Source organism: Trachypithecus francoisi, unplaced genomic scaffold (assembly GCF_009764315.1).
Source record: "Trachypithecus francoisi isolate TF-2019V2 unplaced genomic scaffold, Tfra_2.0 Lachesis_group5, whole genome shotgun sequence".
In the NCBI taxonomy this organism is placed as follows: domain Eukaryota; kingdom Metazoa; phylum Chordata; class Mammalia; order Primates; family Cercopithecidae; genus Trachypithecus; species Trachypithecus francoisi.
The window spans coordinates 28,274,492-28,300,246 of record NW_022681470.1 but is presented as its reverse complement, the minus strand read 5'-3'; the positions used below and the strand labels follow the sequence as shown (position 1 = coordinate 28,300,246).

The window sequence follows — 25,755 nt, the reverse complement described above, 5'->3', positions numbered from 1 at the left end:
CTCCCGTGTAGCCTAACTGGGAGACACCTCCCAGTAGGGGCTAACACCTCACACAGCCAGGTGCCCCTGAGACAAAGCTTTCAGAGGAAGGATCAGGCAGCAATATTTGCTGTCCTGCAATATTTGCTATTCTGCAGCCTCTGCTGGTGATACCCAGGCAAACAGGGTCTGGAGTGGACCTCCATCAAACTCCAACAGACCTGCAGCTGAGGGACCTGGCTGTTGCAAGGAAAACTAACAAACAGAAAGGAATAGCATCAACATCAACAAAAAGGACATCCATACCAAAACCCCATCTGTAGGTCACCATCATCAAAGACGAAAGGTAGATAAAACCACAAAGATGGGGAGAAACCAGAGCAGAAAAGCTGAAAATTCTAAAAAGCAGAGCGCCTCTTCTGCAAAGGATCGCAGCTCCTTGCCAGCAATGGAACAAAGCTGGATGGAGAATGACTTTGACGAACTGACAGAAGTAGGCTTCAGAAGGTTGGTAATAACAAACTTCTTTGGGCTAACGTAGGATGTTCAAACCCATCGCAAGGAAGCTAAAACCCTTGAAAAAAGATTAGACGAATGGCTAACTACAATAAACTGCGTAGAGGAGAACTTAAATGACCTGATGGAGCTGAAAACCATAGCACGAGAACTACGTGACACATGCCCAAGCTTCAGTAGCTGATTCGACTGAGTGGAAGAAAGGGTATCAGTGACTGAAGATCAAATTAAAGAAATGAAGCGAGAAGAAAAGTTTAGAGAAAAAAAGAGTGAAAAGAAACGAACAAAGTTTCTTACAAGAGACATTTAAAGCAGCGTGTAGAGGGAAATTTATAGCAACAAAGTTTCGAGGAAAGATGGGACTATGTGAAAAGACCAAATCTACGTTTGACTGGTGTACCTGAAAGTGATGGTGTACCTGAAAGTGATGGGGAAAATGGAACCAAGTTGGAAAACACTTTTAAGATATTATACAGGAGAACTACCCCAACCTAGCAAGGCAGGCCAACATTCAAATTCAGGAAATACAGAGAACACTACAAAGATACTCCTCGAGAAGAGCAACCCCAAGACACATAATAGTCAGATTCACCAAGGTTGAAATGAATGAGAAAATGTTAAGGGCAGCCAGAGAGAAAGGACGGGTTACCCTCAAAGGGAAGCCCATCAGACTAACAGGAGATCTCTCGGCAGAAACTCCACAAGCCAGAAGAGCGGAAGCCAATATTCAACATTCTTAAAGAAAAGAATTTTCAACTCAGAATTTCACATCCAGCCAAACTAAGCTTCATAAGTGAAGAAGAAATAAAATCCTTTACAGACAAGCAAATGCTGAGAGACTTTGTCACAATCAGGCCTGCCTTACAAGAGACATTTAAAGCAGCATGTAGAGGGAAATTTATAGCACCAAATGCCCACAAGAGAAAGTAGGAAAGATCTAAAATTGACACCCCAACATCACAATTAAAAGAACTAGAAAAGCGAGAGCAAACAAATTCAAAGTTAGCAGAAGGCAAGAAATAACTAAGATCAGAGCAGAACTGAAGGAGATAGAGACAAAAAAAAAACCCTTCAAAAAAAAAATCAATGAATCCAGGAGCTGGTTTTTTGAAATGATTAACAAAATTGATAGACTGCTAGCAAGACTAATAAAGAAGAAAAGAGCGAAGAATCAAACAGACACAATAAAAATTGATGAAGGGGATATCACCGCCTATCCCACGGAAATACAAACTACCATCAGAGAATACTATAAACACCTCTACGCAAACTAGAAACTCTAGAAGAAATGGATACATTCCTGGACACGTACACCCTCCGAAGACTAAACCGGGAAGAATCTGAAACCCTGAATAGACCAATAACAGGCTCTGAAATTGAGGCAATAATTAATAGCCTACCAACCAAAAAAAAACTCCAGGACCAGATGGATTCAGAGCTGAATTCTACCAGAGGTACAAAAAGGAGTTGGTACCATTCCTTCTGAAACTATTCCAATCAATAGAAAAAGAGGGAATCCTCCCTAACTCATTTTATAAGGCCAGCATCATCCTGATACCAAAGCCTGGTAGAGACACAACAAAAAAATACAATTTTAGACCAATATCCCTGATGAACATCGTGTGAAAATCCTCAATAAAATACTTGTCAACCAAATCCAGCAGCACATCAAAAAGCTTATCTAACAAGATCAAGTTGGCTTCATTCCTGGGATGCAAGACTGGTTCAACACACGCAAATCAATAAACGTAATTTATCACATAAACAGAAGCAAAGACAAAAACCACATTATCTCAATAAATGCAGAAAAGGCCTTCAACAAAATTCAACAGCCCTTCATGCCAAAAACTTTCAATAAACTAGGTATTGACGGAATGTATCTTAAAATGATAATAGCTATTTATGACAAACCCACAGCCAGTATCATACTAAATAGGCAAAAAACTGGAAGCATTCCCTTTGAAAACTGGCACAAGACAGGGATGCCCCCTCTCTCTACTCCTATTCAACACAGTGTTGGAAGTTCTGGCTGGGGCAATCAGGCAGGAGAAAGAAATAAAGGGTATTCATTTAGGAAAACAGGAAATCAAACTGTCCCTCTTTGCGGATGACATGATTGTATATTTAGAAAACCCCATCGTCTCAGCCCCAAATCTCCTTAAGCTGATAAGCACCTTCAGCAAAGTCTCAGGATACAAAAGCAATGTGCAAAAATCACAAGCATTCCTATACACCAATAACAGACAAAGAGAGCCAAATCATGAGTGAACTCCCATTCACAATTGCTTCAAAGAAAAAAATACCTAGGAATCCAACTTAACAAGGGATGTGAAGGACGTCTTCAAGAAGAACTAGAAACCACTGTTCAACGAAATAAAAGAGGACACAAACAAATGGAAGAACATTCCATGTTCACGGATAGGAAGAATCAGTATCATGAAAATGGCCATATTGCCCAAGGTAATTTATAGATTCAAAGCCATCTCTATCAAGCTACCAATGTCTTTCTTCACAGAATTGGAAAAAACTACTTTAAAGTTCATACAGAACCAAAAAAGAGCCCACATTGCCAAGACAATCCTAAGCAAAAAAACAAAGCTGGAGGCATCACGCTACCTGACTTCAAACTATACTACAAGGCTACAGTAACCAAAACAGCATGGTACTGGTACCAAAACAGAGATACAGACCAACGGAACAGAACGGAGGCCTCAGAAATAATACCACACATCTACAACCATCTGATCTTTGACAAACCTGACAAAAACAAGAAACGGGAAAACGATTCCCTATTTAATAAATGGTGCTGGGAAAACTGGCTAGCCATATGTAGAAAGCTGAAACTGGATCCCTTCCTTACAACTTATGCAAAAATTAATTCAAGATGGATTAAAGACTTAAATGCTAAACCTAAAACTGTAAAAACCCTAGAAGAAAACCTAGGCAATACTATTCAGGACAAATGCATGGGCAAAGACTTCATGACTAAAACACCAAAAGCAATGGCAACAAAAGCCAAAACAGACAAATGGGATCTAATTAAACTAAAGGGCTTCTGCACAGCAAAAGAAACTACCAGCAGCGTTAACAGGCAACCTACAGAATGGGAGACAATTTTCGTAATCTACCCATCTGACAAAGGGCTAATATCCAGAATCTACAAAGAACTTAAATACATTTACTAGAAAAACAAACAACCCCATCAGAAGTGGGCAAAGGATATGAACAGACATTTCTCAAAAGAAGACATTTATGCAGCCAACAGAGACATGAAAAAATGCTCATCATCACCGGCCATCAGAGAAATGCAAATCAAAACCACAATGAGATACCAATTCACACCAGTTAGAATGGCAATCATTAAAAAGTCAGGAAATAACAGGTGTTGGAGAGGATGTGGAGAAATAGGAACACTTTTACACTGTTGGTGGGAGTATAAACTAGTTCAACCACTGTGGAAGACAGTGTGGTGATTCCTCAAGGATCTAGAACTAGAAATATCATTTGACCCAGCTATCCCATTACTGGGGATATACCCAAAGGATTAGAAACCATGCTGCTATAAAGACACATGCACATGTATGTTTACTGCAGCACTATTCACAATAGCAAAGACTTGGAACCAACTCAAATGTCCATCAATGATAGACTGGATTAAGAGAATGTGGCACATATACACCATGGAATACCATCCAGCCATAAAAAAGGATGAGTTCATGTCCTTTGTAGGGACATGGATGAAGCTGGAAACCATCATTCTGAGCAAACTATCGCAAGGACAGAAAACCAAACACTGCACGTTCTCACTCACAGGTGGGGACTGAACAATGAGAACACTTGGACACAGGGGGGAACATCACACACCGGGGCCTGTTGTGGGATGCAGGAGGAGGGAGGGATGGCATTAGGAGAAATACCTAATGTAAATGATGAGTTAATAGGTGCAGCAACACCAGCATGGCACATGAATACATATGTAACAAACCTGCACCCTGTGCACATGTACCCTAGAACTTAAAGTATAAAAAAAAAAAGAAAAAAAAGATGGTCTTTGATATAAGTCAAAATACAAGGAGCTGCAGTCCTTATATTTTATTTAAAATTTCCTTTGATTCCAGTCAAAATGATTTAAAGTTGGGAAGATGATGTCACTCTTAACACCTGAATAATGAATACAGTCTTGACTTTACAAGTAGATAAAAACCTTGAACATTTGCTGATACACTTTGGGCAACAAATCTAAATAACTAGCAACAAGTTGAAACCAGATTTAAACCTGTATGACTTGTTCTTCCTTCTTTCGGCGTTCTTCATCCTGTAAACGTTTTTGTTGTTTTTTGGATACCACTTCAGTAAAACCATCATCATTCAAATTTGACTGGGGATCTTCAATTACTGTTACTTCAGGATGATCATCAATTATAACAACACCTGTGGGTGTGGAAAAGGATTTAAGATATTTTCTGTTTTTCAAATGTTTCCCACCCTATAGCATGGCCACTCATTGTAAAGATTTGAAAAGATTTCATACACTTAAAGTTAAAAATAAAAATCCTAAAACTGGCCAGGTGCAGTGGCTCACGTCTGTAATCCCAGCACTTTTGGAGGCCAAGATGGGCATACTGCTTGAGGCCAGAAGTTCAAGACCAGTGTGGCCAACATGACAAAACCCTCTCTCTACTAAAAATACCAAAATTAGACGGGTGTGGTGGTATACACCTGTAGTCCCAGATACTTGGGAGGCTGAAGCACAAGAATCATTTGAACCTGGGAGGTGGAGGGTGCAATGAGCTGAGACCATAAATGCCACTGCATTCCAGCCTGAGTGACAGAGTGCGACTCTGTCCAAAAAATCCTAAAAATATCTGTTTTAAACATAGATCTTTTTTTTTCCTTAAGTAATATAGTGGTAATGCCTTAAGAAAAAAAATCAAAATTTTCCTATGAACTAACCTCTATCTCTTAGCCTTAAAAGAGATTTGAACCTAGGCATTCTGAATCTTAACTGCTACTTTATAATGCTTTAAAAGATCTACAAAACATTCTACCTCATTTGCATCTAACCATTCTAAGAGGTGGCTGTTACTATTATTTCTCTTTTTCAAAAAATGAAATAAACTGGCTTAGTGCTTCAGCATATTGGGAGGCCGAAGTGGGAGGATCATGTGAGGCCAACAGTTTCACACCAGCCTGGGCAACATGGGGAGACCCTGTCTCTACTTTAAAAACAAACATATAAATAAATAAATAATGTTTTAAAAAATGAAATAAACTGATTTAAGGTAAGATGACCGGCCTAGTTGGTCTTATGACTCTTAATGTCTCTGTTTTATGTAGACCCTTGTCTACAGCGTGGAGTTTTTAAAAATAAATGTGTTATGGGCAACGCAGTAAAACCCTGTCTCTAGAAAAAATGTAAAAATTAGCTAGGTGCACGCCTGTGGTCCCAGCTACTCGGGAGTCTGAGGTAGGAGAATGACTTCAGTTGGAGGGGTTGAGACGGCAGGGAGCTGAGACCACGCCACCGCACTCCACCCTGGGAGAGCGAGACCCTGTCTCAATCAATTAATCAATCAATTAAAATAAATAAATGTGTAAGCTGTGTGTAAATGTAAGATGGCATAGGTGAACACATACCAGAATCATCTAGGTGATGAATAACTCAAGATCATTTTTCAACCTATTTTCCCACTAACCATTACTTTGTCTATCTTAAAATTATCCTATATCCCAGTCAGTATGTGAAATATAAATCCATCAAATAATATTTCCAAGAAAAATTAAATTACTTCAGGTAATGTAATTTTTTATTATAGGTATAATGTCTGAACAATAACTGTAAGTATCAAAACAGAGTGAAGCAATTTAAAGAAATTATTTAATTTTCAAACAATATACAATATTTTAATTGGAAATTACACATACAATAAAATACTTTTCTTGGAAACAATAAGTATACAATTCAGGATGGTGATAACTTGTTAGGTACAGCAACAAGGAAGGTGATAACTTGTTAGGTATAGCAACAAAGGTATGATCAGGGAAGTGGTCACAGAGAAACTATCTACAAACAATTCTAAAATAGTTAAAACTTAGCATTAACATACACTGAGAGATGAAATGAAAAATGACTACTGGCTTTCACTCCTTAGAAACTGGCTGGGCATGGTGGCTCACACCTGTAATCCCAGCACTTTGGGAGGCCGAGGAAGGCAGATCACATGAGGTCAGGAGTTCAAGGCTAGCCTGGCCAACATGGTAAAACCCTGTTTCTACTAAAAATACAAAAAAAATTAGCTGGGCATAGTGGCACGCGCCTGTAGTCCCAACTATTCAGAAGGCTGAGGTAGGAGAATCGCTTGAACCTGGGAGGCAGAGGTTGCAGTGAGCCGAGATCATGCCACTGTACTCCATCTTGGGTGACAGGGCGAGACGTTACTGTTACTCCATTTTTCTAATAGAAACTTGATTTCAGGCAGGCATGGTGGTTCATGCCTTTAATCCCGGCACTTTGGAAGGCCAACGTGGGCAGATCACTTGAGGTCAGAAGTTTGAGAGCAGCCTGATCAACATGGCGAAACCCTCTACTAAAGCCTCTACCAAAAATACAAAAAATTAGCTGGGCATGGTGGCACGTGCCTGTAATCCTAACTATTAAGGAGGCTGAGGCAGGAGAATCATCTGAACTGGGGAGGTGGACGTTGCAGTGAGCTGAGATTATGCCACTGTATTCCAGCCTGGGCCACAGAGTAAGACTGCCTCAAAAAAAAAAAAAAAAAAAAAAGGAAACTTGATTTCAAAAGAAAAAAAAACCCCAGTTGATTCTGATTTATAAGACAAGTCTACTTGTTTTTAAAATCCTTTTAAAAATCATTAACTCTGTAAAATGAAGCATATTCTCATTTCAATGAAATGTCTAAGTCAAACATTTCAAAGGATGTCATGCACACATTACTTCAGACTGATGGAAAGACCTCATCATAATTCTAATATCATCTCAGTGTTTCACTTACACTAAAATGTGTGTGCATAAAGCCTATCTTATTATTTCAACTTCCTTATTTCACCCAACTACATGTTAGCATTTATCGAAAATTTGAACACTACATTTCAGTTTCCAGTGCCCTCTTCTTTTTACCATTTTAGGTTAGGCATATTACTTAAAAACAATGTTACCAGGAAAAAGAACTAAAGGCGACTAACTCTTAAAGATAACTTTAATGAGTTGAAGTGAACAGCTTATTTTCTATCACCACTTCAGAAATATAGTTTTTATCTGTTTTTGTTATGTCTTTTTTGCTTTTTTTTTTTTAACAGGCATGCACCACCATGCCTGGCTAATTTTGTATTTTTTGTAGAGACGAGGTTTCTCCATGTTGGTCAGGCTGGTCTCAAACTCCTGACCTCAGGTGATCCACCCACCTCGGCCTCCCAAAGTGCTGGGATGACAGCCCTGAGCCACTGCGCTGGGCCTAGTGGCTCACGCCTGTCATCCCAGCACTTTGGGAGGCCAAGGCGGGCGGATGGCTTAAGCTCAGGAGTTCGAGACCACCCTGGACAACACGGCGAAAACCCATTTCTTTAACAACAAAAAATTAGCTGGACATGGTGGCTCATGCCTGTAGTCCCAGCTACTGGGGAAGCTGAGGCTGGGGAATTGCTTGAGTCTGGGATGCAGATGTTGTAGTGAGCCGATATTGTGTCACTGCACACCAGCCTGGGCAACAGAGTAAGAATCTGTCTCATAACAAACAAACAAATGAAGAATGTGCATTGCTCACTAATTTCCAGGTAATGCTGATGATGTGGGGACCACGCTTTGAGAACCACTGGTCAAAAAATAATGTTCATGAGCTGTGCTCAAATCAGGGCTTAATATGTACAAATAACCATTAGGCAGATGAAAGAAAAACCTCATCTACATCTCTCATACTAGAATAACTGCAACTAACCCAACTTTCCTATTACTACTACTATTACTACTATCTGAGCTATCTGGTCTTAACTTAGTAAATATCTCGATTTTATTCAGTATTTCCAGTTTCATCCAAATGAATGGCAAATAGTACATTTTACATGTACAAATGTCTATACACAGATACTCCTTGTCTGTTTCCTCATCTAGTATTTTCTTGTTGCTTGTATTATCCTTCACATTTGATCCTCTATTACTTCATGGCTTTCCCAGTTATCCAGTGACACTGCCTCTTGTCCTATTATTTTGTATTTGTCGTATCTTAGACACTAATTTTACCAAGGACATAATTCACCGAGTTTAACATTTAATTTCTTTTGTTTTTAATCATACATCTATACCAATATAACTAAGAATCAAATTTCTGTGCTTTCTCAAATCTGGCAAACTAGAGTGTTTACTTAATTTTCTTCCTCTTTTTTGGAAGAACAGTGCAATGCTATTGGATTATTTTTAACAAAAATCTTATTAAGCATTCAAGGCTACACTAAAAGCTGGAGTTATTTTAGTTTAAGTTCAATCACTTAGTGTTTCATAATCAGCCACTATGTATACCTTGAATGTCCAACTCTTTCCTTCTTGGAAAACTTCTTTAATTGTGGCATCTACATTTTAAAATGTAACAAATAAATAAATAAATAAAATGAAAGAAACCTAAGACATACTTGCATAATTGTTGAGATCAAACTGTGACAGAGCATCCACTTTCTCTTTAGGTTTTTTAGGACCTGGTTTGGGGTCTTCTCTTTTTTTCCCAGTAGAATCTTTGGAGTTCTTTTGTCCTGTACCATTAGGTACTCCTTCCTGATGGTGTGCAGAGCTGCCATTGACAAGGTCAACCCCAGTTGTGCCTGCAGGCTGGTCATCAAATGGCCTACAAAAAGATGACTTGAGGTATTACTATTTCCACCTATCTGAACAAAAGAAAAATGCTCTTATTGGCAGTTTCTAAAGTTCATTCTAAGATGAAACACTGCTGGGATAGAAAACTCTAACTGTAACCAAACAAGCATTAGTGACTTTTGTTGAATACAACCTTACTAAAACCAGGTTTCCCAAGAAAGTAGATTAGCTCCCTAGAGTTCTTTCCAGCAATTAAATTCTAGAATTCTAATTATACCAGAAGTTCTTAGAGAGTCTATTTGTCTATCATATTATAAATGAGCTAATTAACACTGTTTATAGCAGAACATTTCTGTGATCCAAGCAAATTCAAAGTATTCACAAATGGATGCCCTCTAAAAGTGGGCAGCATATGAAAATAAAAATTTTTAAAAAGCATTCTATATTTACAACTATGTAGATTTAAAAAATAATCAGATTTACACATTGATATAATTATTTTAAAAACCTTAATATAGAAATAATTCACTTCACAAACCAAATGTATCCCCTACAGTTCTTATTTCCTAAAAGAATAATTTCAGGTTGATTTTTTAAAATTTCCAAGTGAAAAGGATCATGGGAAATGGGTTTACTAATACATTTTCATCCTGGCCTATAGTATTACTCAAGATAAAAGCTTACCATGTCCCTGGCCATAACCTCAAACATTTTAAGAATGAGTTCATTTCTTCTACATGGTGCTCTTATAAAACATTTAATTATAATCGTCACTGCCATTTCTATAGATTCAAAGTTGTTGCTATCTATCTAGGTGGCACAAAAATCTTGCTACTTAGTTGAGATTTACATGGCACAAAAATCATATCAAAATTTTCTTTGAGTATTGTTACTTAAAATTCTAATTGTTTGGTTATAGGAAATAAACTATTCTATTTATTTTGGTTATGTTGATTATCCTGGAATTTTAAGGGAATGTTCAAATTCCAAGTAAAAACTTCCTCTAAATTATCTGGAACAGCAAAAATATCTTCTCTAATGCTGTGGTTTGAACGTATCCCTCAAAAGTTCATGTGTGGGGCCGGCACTCTGGGAGGCTGAAGTGGGCAGATCACCTGAGGTCAGAAGTTCGAGACCAGCCTAGCAAACATGGTGAAACCCTGTCTCTTCTAAAAATAAAAAATTTAGCTGGGCATGGTAGTGCACGCCTGTAATCCCAGCCACTAGAGAGGCTGAGCCAGGAGAAATGCTTGAACCCAGGGGGGTGGAGGTTGCAGTGAGTCGAGATTGTGCCACTGTACTCCAGCCTGGGTGACAGTGAGACTCCATCCCCCACCTGCCCCATCAGAAAAAAAAAAAGAAAAGAAAAGAAAAGAAAAGAAAAGGTTCATGTGTTGGAAACTTGGTCCCTAATGCCAGTGCAGCAGTGGTGAGCGGTGAGAACTCTGGGAGGTGATTATGTCATGAGGGCTCTGCCCTTCTGAATGGATTGATCCTTAACAGGTTAATGAATGGGTTATCAAGGGAGTTGGTTAGTTATCATGAATGAGTCTGTTATAAAAGCCAGTTCTGCCATCTCTTGTGAGCCCCCTCACCATGTGATAAGCATGGTGTCTTGGGACTCTGCAGAGTCTCTACCAACAAGAAGGCCCTCACAAGATGTGGTCCCCTCAACCTTGGACTTTGCAGCCAACAGATTTGCAAGAAATACATTTCTTTTCTTTATAAATTACCCAGTCTCAGGTATTTAGTTATATCAACAGAAAATAGACAAATATACCTTACGAGTATAGTAACCTGAAATGCTAAGTATGTAAAACTAAGGAACTCAGATTAATACCATACAGTCCAAATAAATTCTTAAATTCTTATCAGCTCAGGCTGCAAACCTGGCAATTGCTCTAAAAGCAGGGCACACATAATAATGCTTACTTACTGTATACCAGGTATTAAGTGCATCACAAGTATCATCTTAGTATCTTCACACATTAAGTGCTACTATTTTCTCCCCATTTTATTGGTGAGGATGCAAAGGGGAAGCAACTAGAAAGTATCAGAGCCTAGATTTGAACCTAGGCATTCTGAATCTTAACTGCTACTTTATAATGCTTTCTAATACTAAAGAAATCAATACTAGCTTACTATAACCAACATCTTTTTTTTTTTTTTGAGACAGAGTCTCACTCTGTGGCCCAGGCTGGAGTGCAGTGGCACGATCTTGGTTCACTGCAAGCTCCGCCTCCTGCCACCATGCCTGGCTAATTTTTTGTATTTTTAGTAGAGAGGGGGTTTCACCGTGTTAGCTAGGATAGTCTCAATCTCCTGACCTTGTGTGAGGACCTCGCGCTTCGGCCTCCTAAGTGCTGGGATTACAGGTATGAGCCACCGTGCCCAGCCCAACATCTTAATACTTAAAAAAACAGGCCAAGTTTAGCTTACTTGAGAAAAATTCTTCTTTAAAAAAATCCATTGCCATGGCAATTATGTTACTGGTGTCCTTGGCAGTAGAACAAGGATTTGCTTTCTGGGCCTCTCTATAGATGATTGTTGATTATAGATTTGCAACTCAAGATAAGAATACAATTTATCCTTAAGGTTCAACACTAATTCTCAAGAAACCAGTATAGAGTGATAAAGTATATGGTTATAACATTAATTTAAACCTCAAAGGACACCTGTGTAGCACTAGAGGTTTATAAGGAGAAACTGAGAAAGAAGGGAGGGTTACTCATCAGATACTTACCAAATAAGGACACTGTACATGTCCCTCCCTAGATGCGTACATTTTCCCAAAGCTACAAGTTTCCAAGAGGACTCTTCTGGAAAATGTAACTTAGCAGGCAAAGACTCCTAAGACACCTTAGCCTCTCTTCTTTAAGCACCCTTACACTTTGAGAACAGAGAATAAAGCGTTTGGGAAGAACAATGTTTTTTGGTCCTTTATCTAGACTGGCTCTTCAACCAAGAACTCTACTTTTAGCTTCTTTAAAGGTACAGAAGCAACTATATTTAAAACAAAGTACTCACCCTCTCTTCCCACTTTTTGATGGTGGACCACTTCTCCTTTCATTTCTAGGACCTGAGAAATTCCTTCCTGATTTGGGTGGACCATTGTTGCCACGTCGATTCTGACGATCTACTGGTCTCTGACTTGAAAAACTTCTCTTTGCAATTTCCCTCTTTGGAGGTAAAACATTCTCTCCAACCTTTACAACTGTTTGTGCATTCAAGTCAGCATTTTTTTTTTCATCCCTCTCTCGCCTCTCATTGAAATCACTGCTTTCAGAAGCTGTTTCCCATTCTTCATTTGCCTGATCTGAAGAGTTCTGATTAGATAAATCTGGTGTCTTATTCCCCGAAATATCCCCAATCGTATTAACTGGTTCTTGAGCCACATTATTAACTGTGCCATTTGTGGGCACTGCTACCACCTCATTTGATTTTGAAGCAGCCTCCCTCTCTCTTAGCCGTCTAAATCGAGGTGGTTTGTCTTGCCTTGGTGGTCGGGTAGGACGCTGCCTTCGAGGCCTTTCTCTAGCTGGGTCAAATTTTCGCTCAAATTTTGGGGGTCGTTTATCTGCTGCTATAGGAATAAACTGTTCGTGTCTTCTTGGTGGCTCTCCATCTTCTGGTTTAGGAACTTCTGACTGCCTTGGGTTCCACTGATTGTCCCGATAAGCTGGTCTTCGTAAAGTGGAAGGGCGTGATGGACGGCCTCCAGGATCCCTCCCACCACGCCTGAATGTTCCCCCTCTGCCTCTCCTTGTAGGCTCTCCTTTAGGAAGAAAGCCTGGTTTAGATTTATCATCATCCCTTACATAAGGCTTTTCTAGCAGTCTATTATCTATTCGAACATGATTATCAGGCTTGAAAGAAGACTGCGGCTTTATAGGTTTTTTGTTTTCAGGCCGTTCCTCTCTTTTGGGAAGTTTGCCTTTACTTAAACTATCCTTGTCACTTGCACTTTCATGAATTTCACTGTCTGTGTCAGTCTCTGAACCCCGCTGTCGTCGTCTTTTGGGGACAACTTCAAAATCGGAGCTCTCACTCCGTGTTTCACTTTCTTCTCGCTGTCTGAGAGGCCCTGAGGGTACATGTTCTGCTCTTGGCTTATTGTCTCTATACTGAGGATAATCTCGAGTATGTCCCCTACCACCCCTGCCACGCCCTCCATAAGAACCTCTATAGCTTCGACCTCTGGAGTAATATTCACCTCGGCCTCGACCTCTGTATCCTTGATCTGGAAACCAATCTCTATCTCTAGCTTCTTTCCAGTAGGTCCTGGGAGGCAAAGTTGATTCTTTTTTAACTGCTGGTCTTGAATCTGGTCGAGGCCTCTCTATAACAAGGTCTTTGCTGATGACTTTCTCAGGTTGTTTTTCTTCTTTGACTATTGGTGCTGCCACAGGCTGTTGGTTTACAGTCTTAACTGCAGGCTCTACCTGAACAGTACTCACAGGTTCCAGAGACTTCTCAGCATCCTGAGATGGTTTTTGAGCCAAAGTTGCAGTTTCTGTTGAAGGAAATTTCTCTGCTTCTGGTTGAATTGGTGGTGGAACTGACTGTGGCTGAATCAGTGCTGGTGGCTGAGGTGGTGGTGGGGGAGGAGGAAGATCCTTCTTTTCAGGCTTTACAACTACTTTTTCAGTCATCTTTTCGGTCTTTTCTCCTTCTTTCTCCTTCCTCTGTTCCCGTTCCTCTTTCATATCTCTAAGTACAGGTTTTTTAATGGGACCTGATCTTCTCACAGGTCTATCATTACCTTCTTCCCTTCTGTTGGAGCTTGGTCGTGGGCCCCAACGAGTTTCTGATTTAGATTTATATACTTTTTCAGGTTTTGGTCCTTCAGAAGATCGCATAAAGCCTTCCTTTTTTGGTTTCTCCTCTGGCCTTTCTGTTGGTTCTTTTGAATCAATGCATCTGCTGGTTACTTTAGCAATGCCTGCAGATGGTTCACTTCTCTGCTCATCTGGTTTTTGCATATGGTTAGATCCATGGGAAACACTCCTTTTCCGGGAAGGCTGACTTTCTACAGCTGAAATCCGCTCCTCTTGTGGAGTGGGTAAGGTCTTTTGATCATGTGCTTCAAAACAAGCAGATTGATTATTTGCATCAGTATGGTGAGGTCTAACATCTTCCACAGATCTGCTTAAAAACTTTTGTACTTCTGCCTCACTTGATTCTCTGACAAAGTCTGCCTTTGGATGGGCCTCTAATTGATTATGTTCTACAGAATAAGCAGCAGTAATCTGTTCCTGGTCCAACGCAGCTTCAGACCTATGATGATAAGAATTCAAAGGTATAACCAACAAAGCAATCTTTCCCACATGAAGTATATAGCAAAATAATACCTCTAAAACAGAAAGCAAGGACTCTTAACCATAATGAGAATCTTTCTCTCACTATGTAAAAAGTTTAGAGGAGAATTACTCACAATAGCCAAGAGGTGGAAATAGCCTAAATATCCAATAGCTGAATGGATAAAGAAAATGTGGTGCACACATACAACAGAATATTATACAGGGATAAAAAAGAAGGAAATAGTGTCATATGCTACAACATGGATAAACCCTGAGGACATTATGCTTAAGTAAAGTCAGTCAGTCAGGACAAATACTTTACATGAGGAACGTGAAGTAATCAACCTCATCAAAGCAGAAACCATAATGGTGGCTGCCAGGGGCTAGGAGTAGGGAGAAATAGGAAATATAGGTATAGATATAATATAGGAAATACAGGTAAAGGTAAAAATAGGAAATAGGTATAAAGTTTCAGTCATGCAAGATAAAAAAAAGTTCTGGAGATCTGCTGTATAACATTGTGTTTACAGTTAACTACATGGTACTATATAATTAAATTTTTGTTAAGAGGATAGATCTAACGTTCTAAGTGGTTTCTACCACAAACACAAATGGGGCTGGGTGTGGTGGCTCATGCCTGTCATCCCAATCCTCACTTTGGAAGGCTGAGTTGGGCAGATCACCTAAGGTAGCGAGTTTGAGACCAGCCTGACCAACACGGAGAAACCACGTCTCTACTAAAGATACAGAATCAGCTGGGCGTGGTGGCACATGCCTGTAATCCCAGCTACTCAGGAGGCTGAGGCAGGAGAATCGCTTGAACCCGGGAGGCTGAGGCTGTGGTGAGCTGAGATGGTGCCACTGCACTCCAGCCTGGGCAACAAAAGTGAAACTCCGCTTCAAAAAAAAAAAAAAAATAAAAAATAAAAAAATAAAAAAATAAAGGGCCTGGAGTAGTGGCTCATGCCTGTAATCCTTGCACTCTGGGAGGCAGGAGCATCACTTGAGTCCAGGAGTTTGAGACCAGTCAGGGCAACATGACAAAACCCTGTCTCTACAAAAAATACAAAAATTAGCCTGGTACGGTACTACATGCCTGTAGTCCCAGCTACTCAGGAGGCTGAGGTGGGAAGATCACTTGAGCCTGGGAGGTCAAGGCTGCAGTGAGCTGTGATTATATCACGGCACTCCAGCCTGGCTGACAGAGCGAGACCCTTCTCAAAAAATAAAAATAAAAAATAGAAATAAATAAATGAAGTTCATTCCTTAAGGAAAAACAAAGTTAAGACCATGCTGATGTGAATTTCTAATCCATCAAGACTAGTAATTTCCACATAGAATGAAAGAGTACACTAGAGTAAGCTTATCTGTCCCAATTAATTACAAATAATTATAAAACATTACAAAAAAACACACCCCATTAAAGGGCAGGAAGTTCTAACTGGATGGCTATAAATTATTACAGTCATCACCAATTGTGTGCCATTTCAAAGTCAACTTTGTATATTATTATATTTCTCATCTTGGCCTTAAAAATGTTCCCTAAAATACTGTTAAAATGGAAAAATTACATCTAGCTAGATTATATAAGCATTGTAGATACACTTAAATTTCTTTACACCTACTCTACAATAAAGACATCCCAAATGGCTGCACACGATGGTTCACGCCTGTAATCCCAGCACTTTGGAAGGTCAAGGCAGGCAGACTGCTTGAGCCTAGGAGTTCAAGACCAGCCTGGGCAACATGGCAAAACCCCATCTCTATAAAAAATACAAAGATTATCATGAGGTCAGGAGATCGAGACCATCCTGGTTAACATGGTGAAACCCCGTCTCTACTAAAAATACAAAAAATTAGCCGGGCGTGGTAGTGGCCGTCTGTAGTCCCAGCTACTCGGGAGGCTGAGGCAGGAGAATGGCGTGAACCTGGGAGGCAGAGCTTGCAGTGAGCTGAGATCGCACCACTGCACTCCAGCCTGGGAGACAGAGCAAGACTCTGTCTCAAAACAAAAAACAAAAACAAAGATTAGCGCGGTGTGGTGGTGTACGCCTGTAGTCCCAGCTACTCAGGAAGCTGAGGTGAGCTGATCACTTGAGTTGGGAGGCGAAGGCTGAAGTGAGCCAAGATCACACCACCGCACTCCAGCCTGAGAAACAGAGCAAGTTCCTATCTCAAAAAAGAACCTACCAATTTCAACATCTAATACTAAATTACAGCATACAATTGAGTACAAAACCAGGTTACAAAATGCCCTAATGAATACGGAGAATATGTCCAAAGAGTAAGTGTAGTATGCTAAATTAAATAGAAGGAAACCAGATTTATGCTTCAGTCCTAAATTGGAATGATCTTCAGAAACACTACACAGTTTTCCTTTTACCAAAATATTCTGTATAGTCTATTAAATTGAAATAATTTATTACCTTACATCCTCAGGCTCTTCTGCTGCTTTGGGAGTAGTTGCTTGTTGAGGCTCAGCATGAGGATAGGGATCTGACCCCCACAGCATACGAGGCTCAGAAAGGGAAATTGCGTGATCTCTTGCAGATCGAGCTATATGCTCAAATGACTCAGAACTGTTTGGTGACCCTTCCATCTGGTCTCTTCTCATTAACGGTTTAGGAGGAATCATTCCTATAACAAAAGTTCAGAAAAAGGTGAAATGAGGCTTTTGAAAAATAAAAGAAATAAAACCATGATAGACATATCAGATTACTAATTGTTACATGGAATTCTCCATATTAAAAGCATTTTTTTCCTGAGTAAAAGATTGGTGGAAATTACATAAGGGTTGTTCTGTGAATGAGATTTTATCACTGCTGTTAAATAAAAATTGCATTTAAGAACTGAGGAAGCAAAATCAGCAAAATCACAATAGCAGCTTCAAAAGTATAGCAGTTATACTTCAAAAGAAATAAAATATTATGCATATAAAAATCAGACACCAAGTATTGTGACTCTGGATGTCAATACAAACATCACGAAAATTATACCATAACTTCCAGAGAAAATTCTTTCCTAAATTCCATTAACCTACCTTAGTTGGTCAATATTCTACAAAATATGCCACTTAAATTTCCAAATACCAGTATAAATTTAAAAATCATGATTTGTGGTCAGCTTATCATCCCTAAATTTTCCTCTGTAACATTCTGGTAATAGATTATCTAGATTTATTCTGATGGATTCCATAAAAGACTATTAATTCACTTTTTTTTCCCCCTCTAACCTATAAGGAAATCCAAGTGTTAGGTTGGTAAATGATGGAAGAGGAACTTGAAAAAGAACATATATAACATATGGACAAAATTCAAATGCCGAAAACACTTTAAAGAAGAAAAACAATGTAGCCAATAACAATATACTGTTAATAAGACATAATTATTTCCATCTGAAGTTTTAAATAATACTCACAAAACAGAAATGAACTAGTATTTTGTTCTTGCCACATAAGCAATACGAGTGTCAGATATTTAATTACTTGATGCTGAAAGTTACATAATTTTGATTAAAAATCTAGAGGTTTAAGTTTTTCCTAGATTACAACTCTCAAAGGAACTGAAACTCAAAGTAGGGGAAAAAATATTTTGATCCTGTAAAACTATAAATGCAAATTCAACTGACCAGGATGAATGGGTGGAATATCCATAGCAGGTCTGCCTGACATCATTCGAGGATCCATGTAGGACTGCATCATGAGCCACCTTGGATCAAAACCCATAGAAGCCAAATGCTGAGGATGAGGCTGCATAGGCTGATAAAGAGGTCTGTGTGGTGGAGGAGGGACAGTACTACTGGATGGTTGTGAAGGAACAGTCTGTGGAAGTACACCTTGCTGTTGCTGCTGCTGCCACTGCTGCTGTTTCATCTGTTCCTGAAAAAGTAAGATCCCATATCTTGAGATTTTAGTTCCACATGACAAATTAATCTAATCAATCACATCACAAAATAATGACCTGTTTTGAATCCTTGAAGGAAAAGTAAGAGTTCAAAAGATATTTAACAGTTAGAGTTGGCAAGACAAAAGACTGAAAGATGAACTGTAACATTTTACCTTATACTCAAGCACTGTATAATCTATCTCCTAGAAATGGAAGATGGTGTCTATAAATGAGGCAGAAGATCAAAAGGAATGACACAGAAGGTCAAGGTAAAACCCATATTAACTTTTATTTACAAAGAAAAATAATTTCAAGGGAACTTTGTGTCCTTTATGCATTATAAGTTTTATGTCTAATTTCCCAGATTATTGCATAATAATTATTTCAATCAGACATACATGATAAAATATTTTTATCATTACCTGCTGCCGCTGGAATCGTGGAGGTAAAGACTTCTGAAACTGTTTGAAATAGCCAGATAATACAGCCGGCCGAGGTTGAGACCCTGATTCTGGTTCTGTTTCATGCACCACTGGTGTGGCTTCCTTTTCACTGCGATTGCTGTCTTGTCTAGTGAAAACGGGTTCCTCCTCTGCTCAAAGAAAAGGTGAAAGGTATTCATCTACGACACTTACCAAACACATAGTTTTTACACAGACTGACGTATAATAAAAGTTAATGAGTCACTTTGGGAGGCCAAGACGGGTGGATCACGAGGTGAGGAGATCGAGACCATCCTGGCTAACACGGTGAAACCCCGTCTCTACTAAAAAAAAAAAAAAATACAAAAAACTAGCGGGGTGAGGTGGTGGGCGCCTGTAGTCCCAGCTACTGGGGAGGCTGAGGCAGGAGAATGGCGTAAACCCGAGAGGCGGAGCCTGCAGTGAGCTAGGATCCGGTCACTGAACTCCAGCCTGGGCGACAGAGCGAGACTCCGTCTCCAAAAAAAAAAAAAAAGTTAATGAGGAAGAAAATATCCTTGGCCGGGCGCGGTGGCTCAAGCCTGTAATCCCAGCACTTTGGGAGGCCGAGACGGGCGGATCACGAGGTCAGGAGATCGAGACCATCCTGGCTAATACGGTGAAACCCCGTCTCTACTAAAAAAATACAAAAAACTAGCCGGGCGACAAGGCGGGTGCCTGTAGTCCCAGCTATTCGGGAGGCTGAGACAGGAGAATGGCGTGAACCCGGGAGGCGGAGCTTGCAGTGAGCTGAGATCTGGCCACTGCACTCCAGCCTGGGCGGCAGAGCAAGACTCCGTCTCAAAAAAAAAAAGAAAATATCCTCCACACTCTAAAACATTATTTTCTACTTTAACATTGGTAGTTATCAATGAGGTAACATTAGATTATCAAAACCTTAGATTTCCCAAAAGCTGCATTCTTAGAGATGGAGAGCAGAGATCCAAATGCTTCATCATATAAAATCTAGGTTTGATTTTTTTTTAAATAATGAAACATTTCCAACTCTACCTATTTTTTGTTTCAATAAACATCAATGTAATTGTCAGTATTTACTGGTAGTTCATTAAAATCTACATGAAAACACAAATGGCCTACAAACACTTAAAAAGACAGCATGTTGGTTTATTTAGTTATTTATTAGATAAAGGGACTATAATCTATAAGGAAAACTAATGAGTTTAGTTATTTATTGGATAAAGGGACTATTATCTATAAGGAAAAACTAATGAGTTTAAGTCTGAAGACAACAGAGTGACCACCAGTTATCTTCAAACATAATTCATTCTAGAATGTCATTTGTCACAATTACAAAGCCATGCTTATTACAAATTCTTTTATCAAATGACTAGTAATGAATTTAAAATGGAAGATTATCTCCCAATGTAAAAGCATGCTGTTAAGAATCACAAATAACATTTTTATTGCTCGGATTATATTCAATATTAAGAATGTTGTAAAAGAGTGAGCAGGTCATGGTGGTGCACGACTGTAGTAACAGTTACTCAGGAGGCTGAGGTGAGAGGACCACTTGAGCCCGGGAATTTGAGACCAGCCTGGGCAACACAGTAAAAAAAAAAAGAATGTTGAAAGGGAAAATAATACACTAGAGGAAAAAGAGCTACATAGGCACTGACTTTAAAATCACATGTGTCTTGAGAACATCTCAGAGAGCATTAAAACAAACAAAAAAATTGTATGTGTCTAGTATCAGAATTGAGGGGGAAAAAAAATCACATGGGTATATTTCACTGTTAAACCAAGCTAAAATTAGCTTGCCATGAGAATATATAAAATGTGAATGAAAATTAAAGCACAAATAAAACTTATTAAACTATGATAATGTTTTCCTTTCTCTTGTGAACACTTTATTTCACTATTTTGGTGTTACGAGCAATCTTCATAAGTACTTATGTAACATAAGCCCACTATCAATAGCAGAGTTTCTCTACATTGATTACTACGAAAAAAATCTGAAATCTTAAAGTCTTAACAAATGATCCATGCAGGCCTTATTTCATAAAAAAAATTAAAGATAAAATACTCATACTCTTACAGTTACATTAAGAGCCAAGTTTGAAGGTAACCCTGCATATAAATAAAAACTTTATTTTTAAAAACACATTATTATTTTAAGCAGCAGTGCCTTGTAGAAAAGAGCATGAGAGGTCAGGTTAGAAAACTTATAATATTTCCACATCAGAAAATACACTGAAATAAAACTGCATTTCTATTTTAATTCAAGTCGTTCATTAAAACTAAACTTTAGGTCAGGCGCGGTGGCTCACGTCTATAATCCCAGTACTTTGAGAGGCCGAGGCAGGTGGATCATAAGGTCAGGAGATCGAGACTATTCTGGCCAACATGGTGAAGTCCCGTCCCTACTAAAAATACAAAAATTAGCTGGTTGCAGTGAAACGCGCCTGTAGTCCCAGCTACTCGGGAGGCTGGGGCGGGAAAATGGCTTGAACCCGGGAGGCAGAGTTTGCAGTGAGCTGAGATTCCACCATTGCACTCCAGCCTGGAGACAGAGTGAGACTCTGTCTCAAAAAGCAACAACAACAAAACAACAAAAAAGGCCGGGCGTGGTGGCTCAAGCCTGTAATCCCAGCACTTTGGGAGGCTGAGACGGGCGGATCACGAGGTCAGGAGATCGAGACCATCCTGGCTAACACTGTGAAACCCCGTCTCTACTAAAAAATAAAAAAAAAAAAAAACTAGCCGGGCGAGGTGGCGGACGCCTGTAGTCCCAGCTACTCGGGAGGCTGAGGCAGGAGAATGGCGTGAACCCGGGAGGTGGAGCTTGCAGTGAGCTGAGATCTGGCCACTGCACTCCAGCCCTGGCGACAGAGTGAGACTCCGTCTCAAAAAAAAAAACAAAAAAAAAAACAAAAAAAAAAACAAAACAACAAAAAAAACCCTGAACTTTAACTTTGCTAAGACTTTATACTACATTTGAATGCCATTAATCAGTCTACAAGCCAACTTGGAGAAGAACAAAAAAGCTGATTAGATCTAGAAAAAGAATTTTATTTTAAAGTATAATTACTCTAGGAAACTACAGTTTAATAGCATATCAACTACACCATGGAAGCTTGCATGTTTAAACTGATTAAACAGCAAACCTGAAATTATGAGCTAGGTGCAGTCATTTAATGATGATAATCCAACATTCTCATTAAGCTCTATGCCAGTTCAGTTTTAGAGGTATTCATGCACGTGAACAAATGAGATTTTGTTTAGTTAAATGTCCTGGAGTCAGAAAAAAGCAGGTGGAGAATCAGTACATGTGACTAGGAAGTCAATACAATTCTGCAGATAAAACAGAAATGAAGCCCATCTAATAACTGAGAAACACTTCAGGGATATCTGTTCATACACAGAATTAGAAAACATGGCTCTAGCCCATATTTTCTACTGGAAATGGTATCATAAAACAATCATTTTTATTTTGATGACATATATTTAAAATATACAACCCCCAAACTGTAACCAACAAAAAGCTTTGTAAAGTTTATAAAAGAGAATGAAGAAGACTATCAAACCTTTATTAGAGTTGTTTTCACTTTCTTGTTTCTCTATCATGGGCTCCAAATTAGGTTCTCTGGGTTCAATTTTCTCCTCTAATTTCTCCCTTTCCTTCTCCAGCTCACATTCCTTTTCTTGTTCTTTCATCTTTTGTAGTTCTTTTTCCTTTTCTTTCTGCCGTTCTAGTTCTTTTTCTTGCTTTCTTTCTTTCTCCATTTCTCTTTGTTTTTCCTGCTCCTTCTCCAGCTCTTTCTCCTTTTCCTGCTGTCTCTCCCTCTCTTTTTCCCTCTCCTTCTCTCGTTCCTGTTCTTGTTCTTTTTCAAGTTCTTTCTCATGCTCCCGTTCTTTTTCTCGCTCCCTTTCCCTAATTTCCTCTGGAGATGGTTGTTTTTCCAGGATGCCAAGCTTCTCATCCAATCGTTTCAGTTTCTCTGCACAAGCCGCTTTCCTCTGTTCTTCCATTCTTCGCTCTTCCTCTTCACGCCGTTTACGAGCACGTTCTACTGCTGCAGAAATTTCTGACTGTTGTCTTCGTCTCTGCTTCCATATTTCATCTTCATCAGCTACTTGCTGCTTAGAGGGAAAGGGGCCTGGTCTTCCAGGTACTGCCTGTCGATCTGGAGGTGGATGCTGAAACATTAAGGTATCAGATGAGTATGACAACTCTATTTCTGACTAACATTGGGTATCAGGCATGGAGAAGGAAAAACCCCACAAAAGTATCAGAAATTTCTCTGATGAACATACACATTAAAATGAAAACACGTAAGATGGGAAATATATTACATCTAGATAATTCACCAAACTAAGACCAGATTAATCCAGCTCTCCAATGTTTACTGGGTATGTACCTATTTACTGTGCCAGACATTGTTGCTCATTCAGTATTTGTTGAATAAAATTAGAAGCACAACAGTGAATCTCAAAATCTAGTTAGAGACAAAGGAAATTTAGCATGAATGCGTTAGAAGCAGCTGCCACAGCTGGAATGCCTAAGAGAGAGAAATGAAGGTATTAAATATCCAAAATGATGGCATGTTAGCTCTGAGAAAATTAAGATACAGCTATAGGTAAAAAGCACAAAGCCAAAGAAGCAAGGTGAAGAAGACAGTAGACAGTGCTGTAGTGATATCCCAAAGGAGAAGAAATTCCTACAAATTAGTCTGGGTGAAGAAAAGTTCTATCTTTAGACTGAAAGATCCAGAAAAGCTATCTAGAACCCGGAGTGGAGAATGGGAGGATCACCTGAAAGATCCAAGTTTCAATGACTGAATTTTCATTAATGTGTTATAAAACAAACACAGGTTTTAAAATCACTGCTTGCAACAATGCAAAAACAATAAAAGTAATAAAAAAATTTCTTTAACATACTGATTTTAAAAGCTACTAGGGTGAAGAAATCTTAAAAGCCGTATGTAACCCAGCTGGAATGCTTACAAAAAGATTAAACAATGATACAACGAAAACACTTGACTGAATGTCTCTTTAAATGAATGCAGACTACCATGTACTAATAGTGCTATCACATGCAAACTACTTCAGCTCTCTGGTGCTGAGTTTCTTCATCCACAGCTCAGAGATAAGCTGAAAAACCAAATATATAAGTACCTAATTTACACAATTCACTTCATAGAAGTAAAATTTACTTAAAACGTGCTGCACATATTTTAAGTGTATAGTCTGATGAGTTTGGACAAATGATACACCTGTGTAATCACTGCTCCAATGCAGACACAGCATTTCCATCACTCCTCTGCCTCCCCCTGTGGCCCCAAGCACCCCAACTCTAACCTTGTATAGTTTTGTTTGTCCTAGAATTTCCTATAGATGTATAAAATTATACTTTCTTTTGTGCTAGCTTCTTTTGCTAAGTATAATGACACTGAGGTTATTTTATGTATGAGTAGTTTGCTCCATCTTACTGCTGGATAGTATTCCATTGTGGGCATGTTGTTTCATGTATGATAGACATGTGGGTTGCTTCCAGTTTTTAAACTATGAATAAAACAGCTATGAACATTCATGCATAAGTCTTTGCATAAATGAACATTTTCATGGCTGTTGGATAAACAGCTAGAAGTGGAAATCCTGTGTCATATGGTAAATATATATTTCATTTACAAGAAACTGCCAAACTGTTTTCCAAAGTGGTTATAAGGTTTTCCAATAGATGAGGTTGCCAGCTGCTCTGTACATCCTTGCCAACACATGGTGTCATCAGTCTTTAATTTTGGCAGTGTAGTAAAATCTCAGTGGTTTTAACTTGCATTTCCCTAATAACAAAAGATACTGAGTAACTTTCCATGGGCACATTGGGCATTCTTACATTTTCTTTTGAGAAATAAATGTTCAAGTCTTTTTGTTTAACTACTTGAGTTGTAAGATATTAAAAAAAAAAAAAAATACGGCCCAGGCTGGACATGGTGGCTCACATCTGTAATCCCAGCACTTCGGGAGGCCAAAGCAGGAGGATTGCTTGAGCTCAGGAGTTCAAGACTAGCCTGGGCAACACGGCGAAACCCTATCTCTACAAAAATATAAAAAAATAGCCGGGCACAGAGGCGCATGCCTGTGGTCCCAGCTACTTGGTAGGCTGAGGCAGGAGGATCGCTTGAGCCCAGGAGGTTTAGGCTGCAATGAGCTGAGATCGTGTTCCAGCCTGGGGAACAGAGCACGACCCTGTTGCAAAAAAAAAAAAAGCTTAGATACAAGTCCTTCGTCAGATGTATTAGGAATATTTTTTTCTGTAACACATCTTTGCATTCTTTGGGAAATGTTCTTCAAAGTCCAACTGACCAACTGTTTTTCCTTTCTAATTCGTGGCCAAGGTCTTATTTATCAAAGAAAACTTTGTCAGCTCCAAGTTTATGAACACTTGATCTTCTATACTTTTTTCTACATGTTTTAGTTTCAGCTTCTGTGTATGCAGAAATGTTATAAAGAGCTTTCAGTGGTTATGAGGAGAGGGACTGCTGGAAATGATGGTGATGGTTGTGATACGTGCAGATATCCCAGTAGGGTGATTAGAGAAGGTCTGGAGATCCTGATCATAACAAGGATTTCAGGAGGAGAAAATCTACTTGTAAGAAAGAACAAGTAAAGAAGTCAGGAAGAGCAATGTGTATGTGGTGAGAACAGCAGATGAAATTAGAAAAGTAGACAGGGATCTGAAAGATCATGAGAAGGACCTGAACAAGGAGAAATGGACCTAATACATAGTTTTAAAAAGACAACAACTACTACAGGAGAATATGGGATGAAGGTAGCAA

At 39.1% G+C, this 25,755-nt stretch overlaps 1 protein-coding gene across 15 annotated transcripts in view; it reads right to left on the bottom strand.

The window, feature by feature from the left end:
- The window catches only part of PRRC2C (proline rich coiled-coil 2C), a 106,363-nt gene that overhangs the window by 38,422 nt on the left and 42,186 nt on the right, over positions 1–25,755 (bottom strand). For all 15 annotated transcript variants that reach the window (XM_033198270.1, XM_033198262.1, XM_033198276.1 and 12 more), the window contains 7 exons: positions 22,504–23,116; positions 18,920–19,089; positions 18,241–18,490; positions 17,040–17,250; positions 12,341–14,590; positions 9,136–9,344; positions 4,772–4,926 (listed from right to left, as the gene is read on the bottom strand). In XM_033198270.1, the coding sequence (XP_033054161.1) occupies positions 4,772–4,926; positions 9,136–9,344; positions 12,341–14,590; positions 17,040–17,250; positions 18,241–18,490; positions 18,920–19,089; positions 22,504–23,116 (3,858 nt within the window). The remainder of the gene's footprint in view (positions 1–4,771; positions 4,927–9,135; positions 9,345–12,340; positions 14,591–17,039; positions 17,251–18,240; positions 18,491–18,919; positions 19,090–22,503; positions 23,117–25,755) is intronic.